At 45.8% G+C, this 16,879-nt stretch overlaps 1 protein-coding gene across 1 annotated transcript in view; it reads right to left on the bottom strand.

The window, feature by feature from the left end:
- LOC135910185 (fatty acid synthase-like) overlaps positions 1–16,879 on the bottom strand; it is a 136,917-nt gene that overhangs the window by 25,701 nt on the left and 94,337 nt on the right. The window contains exons 16-20 of the mRNA XM_070524610.1: positions 15,156–16,383; positions 11,404–11,558; positions 8,466–8,681; positions 4,432–4,761; positions 973–1,092 (exon numbers count right to left, since the gene is read on the bottom strand). Of these exons, the coding sequence (XP_070380711.1) occupies positions 973–1,092; positions 4,432–4,761; positions 8,466–8,681; positions 11,404–11,558; positions 15,156–16,383 (2,049 nt within the window). The remainder of the gene's footprint in view (positions 1–972; positions 1,093–4,431; positions 4,762–8,465; positions 8,682–11,403; positions 11,559–15,155; positions 16,384–16,879) is intronic.

Genomic DNA, 16,879 nt, shown 5'->3' with positions numbered 1-16,879 from the left:
TGTTCTCATTGAGCACCGTAAGCCAAACCTATGAGGCGCGCGCCGCGTGGTCCCTCATACTACGTAAGGGAGCCGCTTCCGACAGATGGCGACGATGTAAGTCCTCGCTCCCAATAGACAACCCTCTTCGTGAGCCAGAAAGGTATTTACGACGTTTTAGCTACATTACAGAAAGTTACGGTTCGCGCTATGCGCACACTACTTTTAAAGACTTTTATCTCCATTCTGCGGGCAAGTTATTGTAGTGTTGACAGTCGGCTTCTCAAAAGGCGAAAAGTGGTCTTTACCATTATTTTTTAGGTATGAACTGCGAAGGTAGGCTTGTTGTACGTGTGTTTGCTGGGTTTAAAAGGGTATACGAAATTTTTCAGAACCATTTTACGCAGTTGTGATCTCTCAGTGGTGGCTTCCGGAGACAACAGTAATGCCCAGAAACACATGCTCGTGCCATTCTGCCCTCCTCTAGTTTTGTGACCGACAGTACAATTAGAGAGAATAGCACCATTGTATTCTATAGCCTTGCTCCTAATTTCTCGCGTCTACCGGTCTTCTCACGTTGCTCAAGCGTTTTGGATTTGTCAGTTACCTCCTGTTCCCGGTTTCTTGTTGACAGTTGAGCGGTTCTACGAATCACGGAAAAGCGGTAATTTTTCGTTTCATTCATGTTCTTATTGCGGATATTAAGGTAATACATATGATAAATAACGATACTTTTATTGAATATGCTGATTTGTAAACGTCACGCACTTTATCATCGTATAGAAAGCCACTTAAAAACGCTGTTTGAATAGTCGCTTTCGGTAATGAATTCCTCACATGTTAAGGGGAATGCTTGATCCAATGGGTTCATATCTACATCCTTAAGGCTGTATATGAAGGGCAGTTACGCATACACATAGTTTGTTCAGTCTATATTTTGAGCCATGATCGCCGAACTTTGGCTTTCACTTGACCATCAAGAAACGTACTTACCCTGCCCTTCAGTTTCGCACATGATGTGTTCTTCGAAGGACAGGTCTCGTGAGTTTGCAAAGTTTCGATCTTTTAACACTGGAAAGCGTCGCTTGAGAAATTCTCTCTTCTCTTGAGATCCTGCAGAGCAAAAAAGCGGTTGAAGTAAATTTGTAGCCATGGTAAAAGTTATTTTTCACAAGAAAATATAACAACAGTTGCTAAATTCACGAGCTTGATATTGAGATGAAGAGCATTACTTACAAATGATTAAATCCATTGATTTATCTATTAGCTTACGAATAGGTAGCGTTATGCAACGGTACTCAGACTATAAGGTGGCCAACTCATTCACAAATCGCCGTTAGTCTGTAAGTACAAAGATCCAATTGTCTAGCTGCAAAATTAAATGCATACGGCAACTCGCTACCACGTATCTCTGAATGTACACATGAAAATAGCATTTTTTTCGTTGTTCAAGGTCCCACCGACTGGTTCCTTTTGAGCCTCGCATGCAGGGTGAGCACAATTCATAGTTCATCAGGCAGGCATATCAAATGCGTTTATATCACGATAACAGTGTGCCACTGCTACGGATGAAGCGGAGAGTACAGAAGTGTATAGCCAATTCTATGGTTTCCAAGTTTTACAGCGCCCGGTAGTGAACTTACTGGAGAAAACACAACGTATGTCGACAGCGCGAATCAGGCGGCGTTCTATTCGTTACTCAGAGTACGTTCAATTAAAGTTGCAGCGATATCCTTGCCGCCATGAGTAAACGTTTATGACTGAGCCAGAAAGCGAAGCGAAAACGCTATCGCGATAAATATAAAGCACTGAGGAAAACGCGAATCTTTCAAATTCTGACTTGCTTGATTCTGCGGAGGACGTTTATCCATGTTTACTTGTGTTTCTGCTTTTATCACTTGAACGGCAGACTACAATGTCTCGCAGAGCTGCATGTCCCACGTGTTATTTTTACTGCTGTGGTACTTCCCGACGCAGAAGTACCGGGCTCCTCACCTGCGTAGCGATCGAGCCATCTTGACTCAAGAACAATAAAAATAGTGAACGTTTGCAAAGATCGCGAGCATCGGAATCGCCTGGTGGCGCCCACTAGCTGATAGATGGTGGCGTTTCTTTACGCTGAGCGAAATGAAATTCTTGGGCTTTACGTGCTAAGATGACAACTTGATCACGACGAACGTCGTAATGGGACACTCAAGATTAATTTTGGCCACGTGAGGTCCTTCGACGTGGATTATGGTACACAGTTCTTCAATTTCGATCCCATAGATATGCGCCGCCGTGAACGTGATTCGATCCCGCAAAGGCGTACTGAGCAGCGCAAAGCCAAGGATACCATGCCACCTCAGCAGGTCCGGCTAGTGGAAGGAGTGGCATTTTACCTTTTTGTTTCATAGGCAACAAGTTTCATCACATTTCGTGCACAGGCTACTGAATGAAACGATTGCTCCTTTCCTATCTATTTAGAATGGAGGCCCCGAGCGAAAGCTTCGTACATATATGCGTATATATGTGTGTATGTATATATATATATATATATATATATATATATATATGTGTGTGTGTGTGTGTGTGTCTATGACAAGTTTGGTCTTTTCCATACCGTAACCTTGGTCCTAATGCTGTGTCTAACCGTCAATTTTTTTTAGTTCTGCCATTATAGTGTTTATGAGAGAACAAACATTTCATCATTTATGTGACATTAGAGCAGGTAAAGCAGTATTTAATCCCCGACCGGCCGCGGTAGCCCAGTGGCTTTGACAATGCATTGTTGAGCTCGACATCTCGGGTTCGATCCCGATCGAGGCGGTCGCGTTGCTGTGACGGCAGAAAGCATAAACGCTCTTCTATCGGGTATCTAGGTTCAGGTTCTAGAAACTCGGGCGCTCAAAATTATTCTGGAGCCCCCAAATACTGCGCGCCAACATCACACAACGTGCTCTCGGCTCGTAACCCCAGAAACCTTCATTTTTTTGCGACCATAATCCCTTTCAGTATTTTGGATATTCATCTCATCTTGCTAGTAAATGTAAGAAGTTATGCATACCTTTATGTCTGACGCGCAAGTTCAGTATATTCCAATGAAAAGGTATAAATATTCAATGCGTAGGAGCTGATTGTATAATTTTTTTAAAGCAGTCCCTGTCATGAATAATACAGTATTTAGAAGTTGTACATGCCTGAGTAATGATATTTTCTTTTTTCCACCAGGGCACATGTGCAACAACATCCCATCGCCTGTGCGTATTAGCATAACAAGTAGTCTGCTTTCGATGCGCGTCAGCGAAAGGAAGGGGAAATGTATTTGTCAAAACCTTGATCAAAAAAGATTTCCAACGGTAAATTCCAATAAATGGATACTCCAAGTGCATTTTCACCGTCGCTGTGGGGTTCTGTATTGAGTCCAAACACGATAACATCGCCTCGCGCTGTACGCTTTATGCGCGAGGGAAAGCTTGCGAGGGTCAGCCAAAGATCGTGGCTTATTCTCGCGCGTGCGATGGAGGAAGGGGTAACAGAAGCGCTTTGTCTTTTGTCGCGCTCCAGGCACGGGGGGAGGCGAGGGAGTGGGGGCGTTCTGCTCCGGCGGGTGCTGCCTACGGCTAGGGCGCCGCATTTTGCAAGCGATCTGCGACGTGACCAGTATGCGGGGTGCCGGTAGCTTCGTGTGCGCAGTGCTTTCGACGTTTAGTTCGCGCTGCAGGGAGGGACAACAGGAACGTAAGCTCGCTCGCTGCTGCAGCTGCCATGCTTACTAACCGCAGCGTTTTGGCAGCGAGTACCCGTGGTCATCGAGAGAGGTGTGTCCATGTTTCACAGTGCGCGTGTGATACCGTGCACGTTATTTAGTTAGTAAGCGAATGTTTGCAAACTTATACGGCCGATAAAACTTCTTCTTGCGTATTTCGTATAGCTGTCGACCAATTTGCTATCGCAATGGATGCTTCGCCTTTCGGGCGAAACTGAGACTTGTTATTGTCAAGTTGAACGTTTATTGCAGATCACGACACAGGAAAAGGTACTTTCAAATGAGAAGCTGGAAAGGGTAGCGTTAACGTGTCCAACGCGCGTCAATGCGCCAGTGGGAAGCATAAATACCCATTGATTTAGCGTTGCAGTTACATTTAAATGTCATAATTTTCATATTGCATCCTACGTTACATTGAATTAAAATAGGATGTTAATTACGTGCAATTCCAGATGAAATCCACGCACATATGAAGTTACGATTGCTCTATGGTGGCCACTTTCCAATAGTTACCAACAAGTTTTCAAATACAGGTAAATGACATTTAAAATACGTTTTTGTGGACTGAGCAACAAGACATAAGCGGAATGTCTACTGAATTCAACCATTTTCGAGTCGTTCTGTGTTACAAACTGGAACAGAGGGTGTTAAGCGAGTCGAAGGCAAACTCGCAATTCTTTTATAATTTGGTGCATTCAACTCACCTACAGTGGTAAAGACCGTGCATCCCATGGAAAGAGCAATTGTGATTGCGGCTTGTCCGACGCCTCCGCTGCCACTATGGATTAGGAGTGACTGCCCAGGTTGAATGTCGGCGCGTATCACCAGAGCGTAGTAGGCAGTGGCGTACGCCACGGGGACCGTAGCACCCTGTTCCATGGTCCAGCTATCGGGAATGTCCCACACCATGATCGGGTCGGAAGTGACTGCGGTTGCTATGCCCTGGCCATTGACCATTCCCATGATACGCTGTCCGTTCCGGTCGCGGCCAGAATACTCCATGCCGAGGAAAGCCTCGTCAGCGACGTCTTCACCTGAACGAGAAATCCGGATTGGACAGTGGGAGCTTTGCCCTTCCATTTCGAGAAGCACGCGAGCTTGTACTCTCGTGGCAAGAAGACCGACAGCGAAAAATAATACAGCGGGTTATTTTGACCGACACTTTGCCTTGCGTTAGTGCCAGCACTCCATTCTCCTCAATGCTTAAAAAAATTCGTTGTCCACCATCTATATAGAAATTAAGTCGAACATGAATGCAGTTAGCACCAGATACTGTCCACGCATCTTTAAAACATGATACGGAGCGAGGGATTTCTCTTAAATGATGAATAGTTCAACATACAGTTGGACTTCAATTCCTCGATTGGGGCATATTCGTGAATGTATTAACGACATAATCCATTAGTATAGCTTTTAAGAGATTTAGATGGGCATGCTGTTTGCAGGCTTGATGGAACATGGTTATAACGGTGCGTTTTGAACACCAGACACAGAAGGAACGCCAAGAGGACAATCTACGAACTCGAGCTAAGGTATACTCTGATAAAAATTACGCGAGCAGGAGTTTCTGCGCAGAAACGTTAGAAACAACATTGCCACAGCGCACATTGCCAGCAAGATAACATCAGCAGGTCATCATGTCTTACAACGCTACTAAATTTCATTGGCGTGCGCAAGAATAAAGACAAGTTTCTAAATCACCGTTTAACACCATTCTACGCTCTTTATTCCCGTGCACTTCGAAACTAATTGTGGAAATATATATTTTCTTTTCTAGTAAACTTAAATGACGCAGTGCTAATGGAACATTGTACAACTTTGTCTATGCAGAGTGCCTCTAGCAATTCTGTCTTTTTGAGCCTTGAAATTTCTTAGTATGCAAGTGTTTTTGCATCGAGATAATTTGCAGGCTTTCGTAGCGGAGGGTGACTTGGTTGACGATTGAAAAGAGTGCCCGTTTAACCCAACTTGCAAAGATACTTGTTTACTGTGAAGTTCCAAGGCTGAAAAAGAGAGATAATTGTTTGAGGCATTTAGCATAAAAAAGGAAGAAGGTTGCATTAGCACGTCAGCAATGAATTTGTCAAGGAAATGAGATACGTATTAGCGCAGTAAGTCTCCAAGCCGCCAGGTATGAAGAGTGTAGAATGTTGTTACAGCGCAGTTAGAAACGCGTATATAATCTTAATTTGTCAAGTACAGTAGATACATATTCGCACAGTAAGTTTCTAAGCCAGCAGGCATGAAGAGTGTAGAATGTTGCAGCGCGGTTTTATAAACCATTTTCTGATTATGAGGCACGCCGCAGTGGAGGACTCCGGAAATTACACCGGGGTTTAGAAACGCGTTTTTAATCTTATGCAGATCAGGACATTCAGTAGTGATGCGAGACAAGATGATCAACTGGTGTGATCGCACTGGCAATGTGGACTGTGGCAACGTTGATTCCGATGTTTGTAGGCAGCAATTGCTGCTCGAGTAATTTTTTTCCCCAGTCAAGCTCTCTTCGAATTCGGCGATTGTCCTGTGTGCATTGTTGCAGTGCCCCGTCCTCAGAACATGCCGTCCTAGCCATCTTCCATCTATCAAGGCTTCGTCATTTGACTAGCACCAATCTGCACTTCGCATTGGCAGTACAGTCTGCCTCCATTACTCCATTACCAAAGGGTGAATCCTACCGAAGTAATATATTTCTGTTTACAGTAACATATATATGATGGTATTCTAGTAAAGTACTACATACACATAAATTAAACTGGAATACAAGAAGGGGGATGGAGGAGCACTATTTTAGTTTGTCACAATAATATGAAGCCATGAGACCGACCACGAATGGCTTATTTAGCTTCAAATTGAGAAATCATGATGCAAAAGCAAATTGATGTGGCCGAAAAAAAGCTTACTGGATCAGACGAGTATTTTAGGTGAACACATAGGCGTTAACTATTGGCTCGGGCTGTGCATTTTCTCTGCCACTCATTGCGGCCAGCGAATCAATGGGGGTCAGACGGCCCTGCTTCCGCTACGAAATTTCAGTGCAACGCACGTATTACAGCGTTCTAGTTTAAACAGTCATGCTTCGTTCCGAGTCTCGAGTTCTAGCTGGTGCAGCCGAAGGGGCTATGATGACCACGGCATAACTGAAATGAAATGAAAATTCGCAATTGATGTTGAGCTAACGGTGACCGCCTGACGTTGACGGCAGCATTTGAATGGGATAACGCAAATGGCTTACAGACAACTCAGGACGATGGCACGAAGATAATCGGATGACGATGAGGGAACGGCAACCACTGCATCACCTTGACAGCATAAAAATGGAAGCATGAAGAAGGTGCGATGGCAATTTTCTATTGTTGATGTTGTAAGGAGAACGGCCTGACGACGACGGAATAACTACTGTATGATAAAGACGGCGTGATGACGGCATGAGATGGCCTGATGATGATAGTAAACAACTATACGGTGACTATGACGTGACGAGGGCGTGATGAGAACTGAATGACTAAGCAGGAATGACGACGACCGTATGACAACAAAGAGATGACAACGATAGTGTGATGGGGTGCGACGACGACTGTGTGGCAACGACCGCATGATAAGACCCCAATGAGAGCTGGAATGACGAAAATGGAACAACCGCGACCGTATCGACGGTGGCCGCACTTTCCTCTCCCAAGTCATCGCCGATATCCTACGCTCATCTTCTACCTAACACGAACTGGCTACTTCCTACTTTTTACAAACCAATTACCTTACGTAGCGACTTAGTCGGACATTACTGACATGCTTTCGAAGTAGGTTTCACCCGACCACAAGGACTGGAATGTGGCGCTAACCTACGTCACGTTCGCTTGTAATTCATCACGTCACGATACTGCTGGGCATTCCCCCTTTTGCCTGCTCTTCGGTCGTGACCATGTACTACCATAGGACGCTTCACTCCCCTAGGTACGGGATTCGAGAACCGAGTATGCCTACGACGCTATCGGCCACGCTGACCATGCGCGCCAGCTTGCCCGTACTCGTTTGTTGGCATGTCAGGAAACTCAACGGCACGCTTACAGTCGCCGCCATCGTGACACATACTTTTCACCAGGCTCTCTCGTATTACTTTGGTCCCCTGGCCGCCGTGTGCGACTCTCCGAGATACTCCTTCCGCCTTACAAAGTCCCTTACTGCGATCTACGTCAAGTGACCAATGTCCCTTACAAGATAACCCCCGTGACCTCCGTCATGCCACCCGGCTCCACATCATCTGACGTCGCACACGCCCCTCGGCTTGAGCTAGTATGCCCTTACTGATGGCGCCCCTTGAAGCGCCGGGACGGTTCTTTTCCTAGCGGGAGTTGTGTTACGGTGGGAAAACAGGACAATGACCACGACGGTAAAGACGACGAAGGGGCAAGAGCCTCTGGCAATTATTAGCTGCTATTTACGTATCTGGAAAATACATCGTGTAAATAGTTTTATACCCGTGACAACTATGTTTATTGCTTATTAGCTGCAGTTCCCTACACTGCGGGAGGACCATGAAGGGAAAAATTTCATTCGACGGAGGTCGGTGATTGACGGTGTTGGTGCATAACGGTGCCGCAAGAAACGGGATTGCGATTGGCCGCTATATTTGCTTAGAATTGTTATAATGCTGTTAAGTGCGCAGTGGCATTCACGCGAACATGTTTCCTTAGGGTGTCCGTGCCACAAAGTAGGATGTCAAGTTCAAGAAAACACTCACCGCGTGCCGTGTCCATGTTCACCTTTCCGCTGGCCAGCATGATGTCACGGAAGTTGACAGACGAGTAGTAAACGTCCACGAATAGTTTCTCGGAGCTGGTTATCTCGCAAGGGGAGAGGTAGTTCAACGGAGACTCGTACCACTGGAGGCTGGACAGGTCTCCGCGCGTCTGGACGTTGAGGTAAGCGTACGGCGTGGTCTTCTTCGATTCTTCGTCTGCCAAACGTTGGAGGATAGTGGTGAGTAAGGTGATTGTTTTATCTACCTGTATCCCCCATGGACCCTCTTATTGATGTACGATACGAGAAAAATTTAGGAGAGCAGTAGAGCAACGCTATCAACACGTTCTTTTCAGGTAATTTCGCAGAGGCACAGCGTTGGTGTTCCAAACTTATATTCGATGTACACTCTAGCAAAGGAAATTCCTTGTTCCGCGAAATACATAATTTAACTTTCCTGCAATTTTCTGACTCCTGTACTTTTTGCGCGAGTTCTCGAAGGCAAAAACAAATCAAGTACAGCGCTGGTTGTTGCGGCTTAACACCCTGTGATACCCCTTCACTCGTTATCTTCGCTCTCTACGTATTTATTCGCAGTCTTGTGTAACTGCGGTAGGCATATTATTTATTACAATAATATTAAAGACAATAATGCTTGCAGCATAGTGAATCTTGGGCATCTTCTCTTCCTTTAAAACTCCGACATTGTGATGGTGATAGAAGTTTGGTTGCGTTTGGACATAGCCGAAAGCGAAAAAATACTCCGTTCTTATCAAATCATCCGTAAGGATCGCCCAACTCGTGGTGGCGGCGTAGCGATTGTTTATAAAAAGGACACTGAGCTTGTGATGTTACGCGAATGCCCCGATAACGAAAGTATTTGGTGTAGGTCAATGCTGGGTGACTCTCATTGCGTAACAGGTGCTGTTTGTAGAGCTCTTAAACCCTCTCTTGCATTTCCAAAGCCAATTGAATACTCTCTAGCTGACAATGTGTCTCAAAACAGGCGTGTAATTATAGTTGGTGATTTTAACCTGCCAGACATTCTTCGGGGTGTTTTCGGAGATTAGCTCACGGGACTTCAAACACTGTGATTCTTTTTTTGACATGGTATTTAGGATAGATCTGACGCATGTTGGCAATGAAGCAACTAGAATTTGAGAAACTACTGAGTTCGTGCTGGATCTTGTATTTAGAGACAGCAGCATTACTGATTATTCCTTCACTATTAATGGCGGACCATTAGACCATAAACTTGCCCCATTGTAGATAAAAAAATCGCAGTTCCGCCCGAAATGCGAAGCATCGATTGCGATAGCAAGTAGTAGATAGCTGCACGAAATAAGGATAGTAGTTTTATCAGACGTATAATCTTGTAAACAGTCGGCTACTAACTATAATAACAATGATAGAATATGTAAGCGGTGGCTCAACGAGGACGTGGACAGGAACAGACACACAACGACAGCGCTGCCTCTGTGTTGGCTTCTTTCAACGTCCTTGTTCAGTCACGCTTACACATTCTACCTTGGATTAAAAAAATAAACTAGCCCCTCAAAGTGTTTTAATTAAAATAACCAGCACGGTGTCCCGCCCGCACACATCTCGCTTGACAACAGCGTAAACTGCCTGAGAAAACGTGATTTAGAACTTCGGTCGCAGCCGCCAGCCAATAGAGCGCCGTGCATCTGTCACTTCAAGGCGAATTAAACGTTGTATGCACAGCGCTGACGAAGCTACCGGCACTACGCGTACTATGGCAACATTGCAGATCACTTTGAAGATGGGGCCCGTGTTGGCGCGCACTGCGGCAACGTTGCAGATTGCTTTCAAGAACTAAGAGCGCCGGCAACGTGTCCCTACGGCGTCCACCAAAGGTGTCTACTGCAGCGTTTGCGAATCGCCGGGCCAACCCCGTAGTAGACGCCGCGGTTGTCTCCACTCTGTACGCAGCGGTGGGCGAGAAGGACATCCAGACACCGTAGCAGCCGGTGGAGAAGAACGCCCTTCCTCTCTCGCCTGACCTCCCTTGCCTCGCGTGCCACAGGACAGGGCACGCATTCGGGCCGCGCTCCTCGCTCGCGCATGCAAAGCTGAACCGCGTTGGCCGGCTCGCCCTCACACTGTTTCACTCATACGGAACCTCACGGCGACGGCGACGGCAGAAATGCGCCAGTAGTGTTCATATCATTGCTATCGCAATTCAAGGTTTTGCCAGCCAAGCTAAAGAGAAAAACAATACAGGGAAAAAATTTCGCTGCAACAGATGATGTCAGCATCCTAAATTACATGGGAATGTCACTGGAATCGTTTTATGGGGTAGCTGAGCTCAATACGTTATGGGATAAGTTTAAATGTATTGTCAATTATTGTGTACATAAATATCTTCCTATGAAGGTACAAGAAATGCGAGAAAGCAAAGTCCTTTCGTGAACGGAGAAATCATTCAGTTAAAACCGAAATTATAACGTAAAAGGAAAAAAAAGAAGACAAAGTTTATAATGAGATTCGACATCTTTCACCGATTCCAAGGAAAATTTGTCTATTGAGAAAGAACATTGCTATTCCCACAAATTATCACTGTTTATGAAATAGTCGCCTCAGCGTTCTTGGCGTCTTCTCGATCATGTGAAGATCTGACACATGTAACAGCAATGAATGTATATTTACAGACTGCGAAGATTTCTTACAAAAAATTAATTTTTCACTCACTACTGCACGTGCAGACTTATGCACGTGTCCCATGTCCAGAACACTAGTAAGGCGACAAGGGCAAGCGTTTTCCTTGTCACTAGTAGTAGTAATAGCTGCTTACTAGTGTCCCGTGTTCACTCTTGCGCTGGTTACATCATCGCGACGCTGAATTGCTAACATAGGCAAGTAAGGCTTTAGCCTTAAAATGAAAGAACAAAGACACCAAACAACAACGAACAACTTACACCACTGGACAGCATGGTGCCTGTAGGATCCCCACTGTCCATCGCGGTAGACGTTCATGACCAGGTCCTTCTCTATGATGTCCTTATAGGCAGGGTTGGCGGGGTTGAAGTGGGCTACGCTATTGGAACCTTTAACGCTGGCGTCAAATACGCACCTGTGCAAAATAGAATGAACACGTCCGTAAACTATACGTGTTTAATAATTTCGTGCTTCTTTATTTATTTTAATGTTAGTGACGCATCTTTTTCTCTCTTTACAAAGCAGAAATCAAGGCAGATCACACCGCGAGCGCTGCGGTTGCAAGCATAGTTCAAAATAGTATTTCAATTGTCTATTTTACCGTCTGTCCACTTCGCCGTGAAGGCGACGTGAAGTCTGCAGCGCTAAGGGTCTGGTTAACGTGCATAAACGTTCACTGTCGATAACATGTCCAGTCTAATGCTGGTGAAAGCAATTTTAAGTGTTATTAAGACAACAATATCAGAATGAGTGCTTGCAGCGCGTCGCTACCATTTAGGTTTCGCTCCAACTTTTTGAATTATAAGAGCCGGAGTGTTTGATTGCGTTCCAGACTTTGCAGTATTTTCTTATTCGAGGCTTTCGTCATCGTGTTGCAAAAAAAACAAAAGAACGCGTGAGCTACGCCTCGCGCGTTGCAATACAGGATTAGTAGTCCTCTTTTTATTTTTTGTTGCGATATCATTATGGTGGAAGGCAGTGGTGCTTGGGCCCGACCTGCGCCCAGAAACCGCTTCCGCAGCCCGAAGAGAGAGAGGAGGGCGCGGGAGTACGCAGTCGTCGGATTGGCGGTAAGCTTGATGAGCAGAGATGGCGTGAGGAGAAGCCCACCCACAGGTGAAAGCACAGGCCGTGGAAAAAAGCCAGATGCATGAAAGTAAGCGCTTGTAATGGTAGATACAAGCTCGTTGCTCAAGACGGAGTACGTAAGGGATGAGAAGCGAAGCGTCGGCGCCTAGGGATTAGTATGATGAGATTAGTATTGGGTTTTTGAGTCGCCGTCGATGAATTAAACAAGAGGTCACCATCTGCTATTTCCTCTTTCACCAAAGTTCTCAGATCGCCTAAATGAATGTGAACAACGACAGTAGCATAAACAGTGGGCAGAAGCTATTAATATCTCCCGGTCTTTGCTACAGAGCAAACTGAGTGGCTGTAATAATATATTTCACCACTGGGAGAGGTCAGTGTTCCCTCTTATCGCTCATGTCACTGAGTACCACGCTACCTCATACAACACTGCTAATGCTATGTTCAGACTACGTACGTAAGGCGCCGATTTTTCGTAACATGCGTAAGCGGAAGCGCAACAAGCGTATGCGTCTTGTTCAGACTGCGAACGTAAAGGTACCAACGTGCGCAATTCACGCATAAATCGTGGGTGAGAGTGTTAAAGGGTCGGCAACATTTACGACTGTGATATTACGACCGTTGCGACACAGCCAATGACCGATAAGCTTTCGGTTTTTAACAACCGGTGACGACACTTCCGTCCTCCCGTCGGCAGACAGCTCCGGACGCTGGAAGTTCCATTCCACAATTCCGTGCGCATGATTAGGTTGGCTGTGTTCGTGAAAGTTCGTACAGTGCGTCTTGCGAGGCTGTTTTCAGTTCATGTGGTTTATCCGCTGAGGAAATCGATGGCCGCAGGTGCGTGCTCCGAACTTCAATGAGTGGTCTCACTAGGTTTTCAAGGAAGCGGAACTGCGGGGGCGACATGCGCATAAAGTTATGAAACATCCCAGCGTCACCAGCTCGGAGATTGGCGAAAAGGATGTGAAAATCGCCGTCCACGGCCCTATCGAGTAATACTTGCTGCACCCAAACCCTTCTGCGTCGCCTTCGTCGTCTATGGGCGATTGAATACATGACGATAAGTTTGTTTCGAGCGTGAATTTCTTCGATCTCGGCCAGCGCTCGCATGTTGACAGCAGTCATATTGGACCGCTGGTGACGTCGATTCTGCAGCTACAAATTTGATTGGCCTGTTGTAAAAGCCGTAATTTACGCAGCAGTAAACGTGAACAAAGGTGCCGGCTTAACTGCCGTAACGTTTTTACAGCCGTTATGTTCGATACGCCGAAAGAGCTGTTACGCGCGTTACGACCGTAGTGTGAACATAGCTTAAGTTCAATATTATAAGTACGTGTACACTCAACTGTCGCCGGTAAACGCGTAGCGTGAATACGGTATCTAAAAGAGTGTTCAGTGCCATGGACGCACGACTTTCACGCTAGAAGGCCATCGAATAGAGTTGATGTTTTTTACCTGAAGACTGGGTGAGGAAACGTACGCGAAGAAATGAAATCTTAGCTGAAATCAAGAAAACGAAATGGGCATGGGCAAAACATGCAATGAGGAGGGAAGATAACCGATGGTCATTAAGGGTTACGGACTGGATTCCAAGGGAAGGGAAGCGTAGCAGGGGGCGGCAGAAAATTAGGTGGGCGGATGAGATTAAGATGTATGCAGGGAAGACATGGCCACAATTAGTACATGACCGGGGTAGTTGGAGAAGTATGTGAGAGGCCTTTGCCCTGCAGTGGGCGTAACCAGGCTGATGATGATGATAATGATGATGATGATGATGACCTGAAGCTAAATATACCTCTTCGCGACCGCCATCGTGTGGTAGCAGAGAATAACCCAAAGGCGCCAAGGCGCCAAATTTTAAGATTCAACAAAATTTTGCATGTTAACCCTTTACTGCACTTGTTGCATTTAGGCAACATTCCGATGAACGCTGTTAAAAACAGAACCAAAGTCCATTTGGAGCTGCCTGCGCACGTTGTTAAATACCCGCAACATTCGTCTAAAAAACCGCGCCTGTGCTCCCATCTGTGCTCACCCTTCGCATCTTCTAGCAAAACAAACGTGGCAGAGGCTGCACGCGCCCGTGAACAGTGACACAGGTAAGTTTTGTCAATTGTAAATGTATTTCTCCATAAGAGAAATCGCAGAAAAATTCTTACCCTAAGCTCCACATCCTCCTGACTCTGTAGATTAAAAAAAAACTTTTTTTTTCTCGGAATAGTTTGTTCCTGGCGACGGAACGTTACTATGTTGCGCAAATGCAACAACGTGTGCATGGTTTACTTTCTTAGGAGAAGTGAAATGGCTCCCACACAGTTTTATGGCCCTGCAATTCCTCCTAAAAGTGAAGGCAGCGACCCTTCCAGGAGTGAAGATAACCAAGAGTGTAAGTACGTCTCGATTCAATATGTGCGCAAGATGTTTTCTGGTCGAATTTCCTTCTTTCTTTCAAACGGATGCGGTGCCTCCGCACGCTGCCGTGTCCCGTCGTCAAGGGCCAAACATTACATCTGTGCTTCTATGTTGTAAATTTTGACAATAACGCCAAAATACTGCATTGTTTCCTGGCTGCACGGGGATGTGCATGACATACCACACGAAGTGTGGGTACCACCTGTGCTGCACAAACAAAAACAATTGCTTCTTTTTCGGCCACACTAAAACATAAGTGCAACAATTATCGTCACGTGCAAATAAACATCTGAGTATGAATCGCACAAAGCCATATATTTCATTTTCAACATCTTCCTCATTTGCATGTTGTGGCAAATATGCAACATACAATTTTTCTGCAAATTCAAACCACAGAAATTCGCTAAGGTTAGTTTCCAAGGGAGTGCAGCTACTTTTATGCTTCCCTACAACTCCATGAATAATATTTTGAGGGAAAAAAATGTGAGATGTCGTTATGTATACATACCGAATGTGACGTCCAATGGTCTCCGTTCTAAGACAAGTGGTTAAACCCAGGATGCCGCTTTCGCCGGAGTCTTCTGCGAGTAGCCAGATGTTTTCTCCAGTTGGCTCCCTGTCGTACTCAACAGCTTTTTCCTTCAGCGACTCCACCCATCCGAAGTGTGCATTCTGCACGCCGACAACCACCTGCTTGGTAGCATCCACTGTTACGGTAACTTTCCTGAACAGCAGAAGCGCCGATATGTTATTCGACTTTTGTGCCACCAACCTAAACCCACGAGCCGCAAGAACTGTAGTGATGGTGTCCTCGGAGTAAACTGGAAAGATAACACCGCTCACTTGCGACAGGAGCACCTCTGCCGGGGTCAGCGCTGCGCGATGGCAGAGAAGAACAAACCCGTGTTCCTTGCACTGCGAGTGTGCTTTTTCAGCGAAAGTATCCAGGTCAACAGAGGCACCCATGACACCGCAGAAAGCAACCACCAAGTCAGCATCAGGCAACGTTTCTGAGCCCTGGACCGAAGGGTGATCCTGTGTGATCGCTACTTTGCCGTCGGGGGCTTCTTCCGGTGCGAGGTTGTCTGGGTTGATGTGTGCGACAGTATATTCAGTCTTAAGATGCACATCGTACATGGATAAAATAGCAGACACCCGTGGACCTATGGCTGTGACACTCTCTTTGTCTGCCAATTCTAGCACACGAATTTTCTTGGAGCTCGTATTTTCGAGCACTACATCAAGAATATATCTGAGGGGGTCCTCTGCTAGGATTGCGGTGTTCAGAATATCATCCTCGATATCTTTCTTGGAGGTGAGCAGTGCAGATTTCACTGCCGAAGACAGTGAGGCAGCGCCGTTGGCTTCTCTGTCGGCGGTAACAAGCAGCTGGAGTAAGCCCTGATTTGGAGCAATGTTTTCGATGTACCGGTTCAGCACTTCTTCTGGTATGTCGATGAAGTTGTGAGAAGCTTTGTCGGAGTGAGTTTTCTCGTCCTCGATCTTCTCCATGACACGTCGGCTGATGCAGGAACACACTTCAGCATACTCTCTCCAAAATTTCTCACAATCTCTACCAACCACCTCATTGTCCAGGTAAGGAACAAAGCGATGCTCTTCAATGACTGGCGTCTGGAGCCTTGGGCGACGCTGTATGCTGTTAACCTTTATGCCTGTTACTTCGACGCCACCAGCACGGCGGGTGTTGTGGTGAGGGTTACAGACGAGATCCACTCCTGCATATATGACCACGAGAAAACGTTGTTGAGAAAAATAACGAGTTTACTATGATTCATTTGTCGTATTTAAGGCCTCAAAGTAGAACAAAGACTCAGAGGTACTCTGTACTTCCGTCGTGGGAATATTTTCAACCACACGAGGCCACAGTTGAGGAAAATTTCCGTAGTAAGTGAGTTTTGGTATCAGCCGATCATGTTCTCTAAAAATATAGGCGATAAAGGCATTGGGTAGCATCGGCTACGATGAAGAATTTGAGGAATAAGCACGTGTTCTGAAAGTGCACCTTGATTTTCACTAACATGCGCCCAAAGATATGTGCACGATTTTGGGAAGTTACCGCAGGGAACAAACGAGACATGCAGAAAGGGACAACACAAACCGCTTAGTGTTCTCGTTTTCATGACTTCAGGTATTACCTAGTACAGCAATCGAAGGTAATGATCTAATAATTTAGGAATCCGATTGGTCAGGAAGCTAGAAGACGTACAAAAG

Source organism: Dermacentor albipictus, chromosome 8 (assembly GCF_038994185.2).
Source record: "Dermacentor albipictus isolate Rhodes 1998 colony chromosome 8, USDA_Dalb.pri_finalv2, whole genome shotgun sequence".
NCBI lineage: Eukaryota > Metazoa > Arthropoda > Arachnida > Ixodida > Ixodidae > Dermacentor > Dermacentor albipictus.
This window is presented reverse-complemented; position numbering and strand designations above follow the sequence as displayed.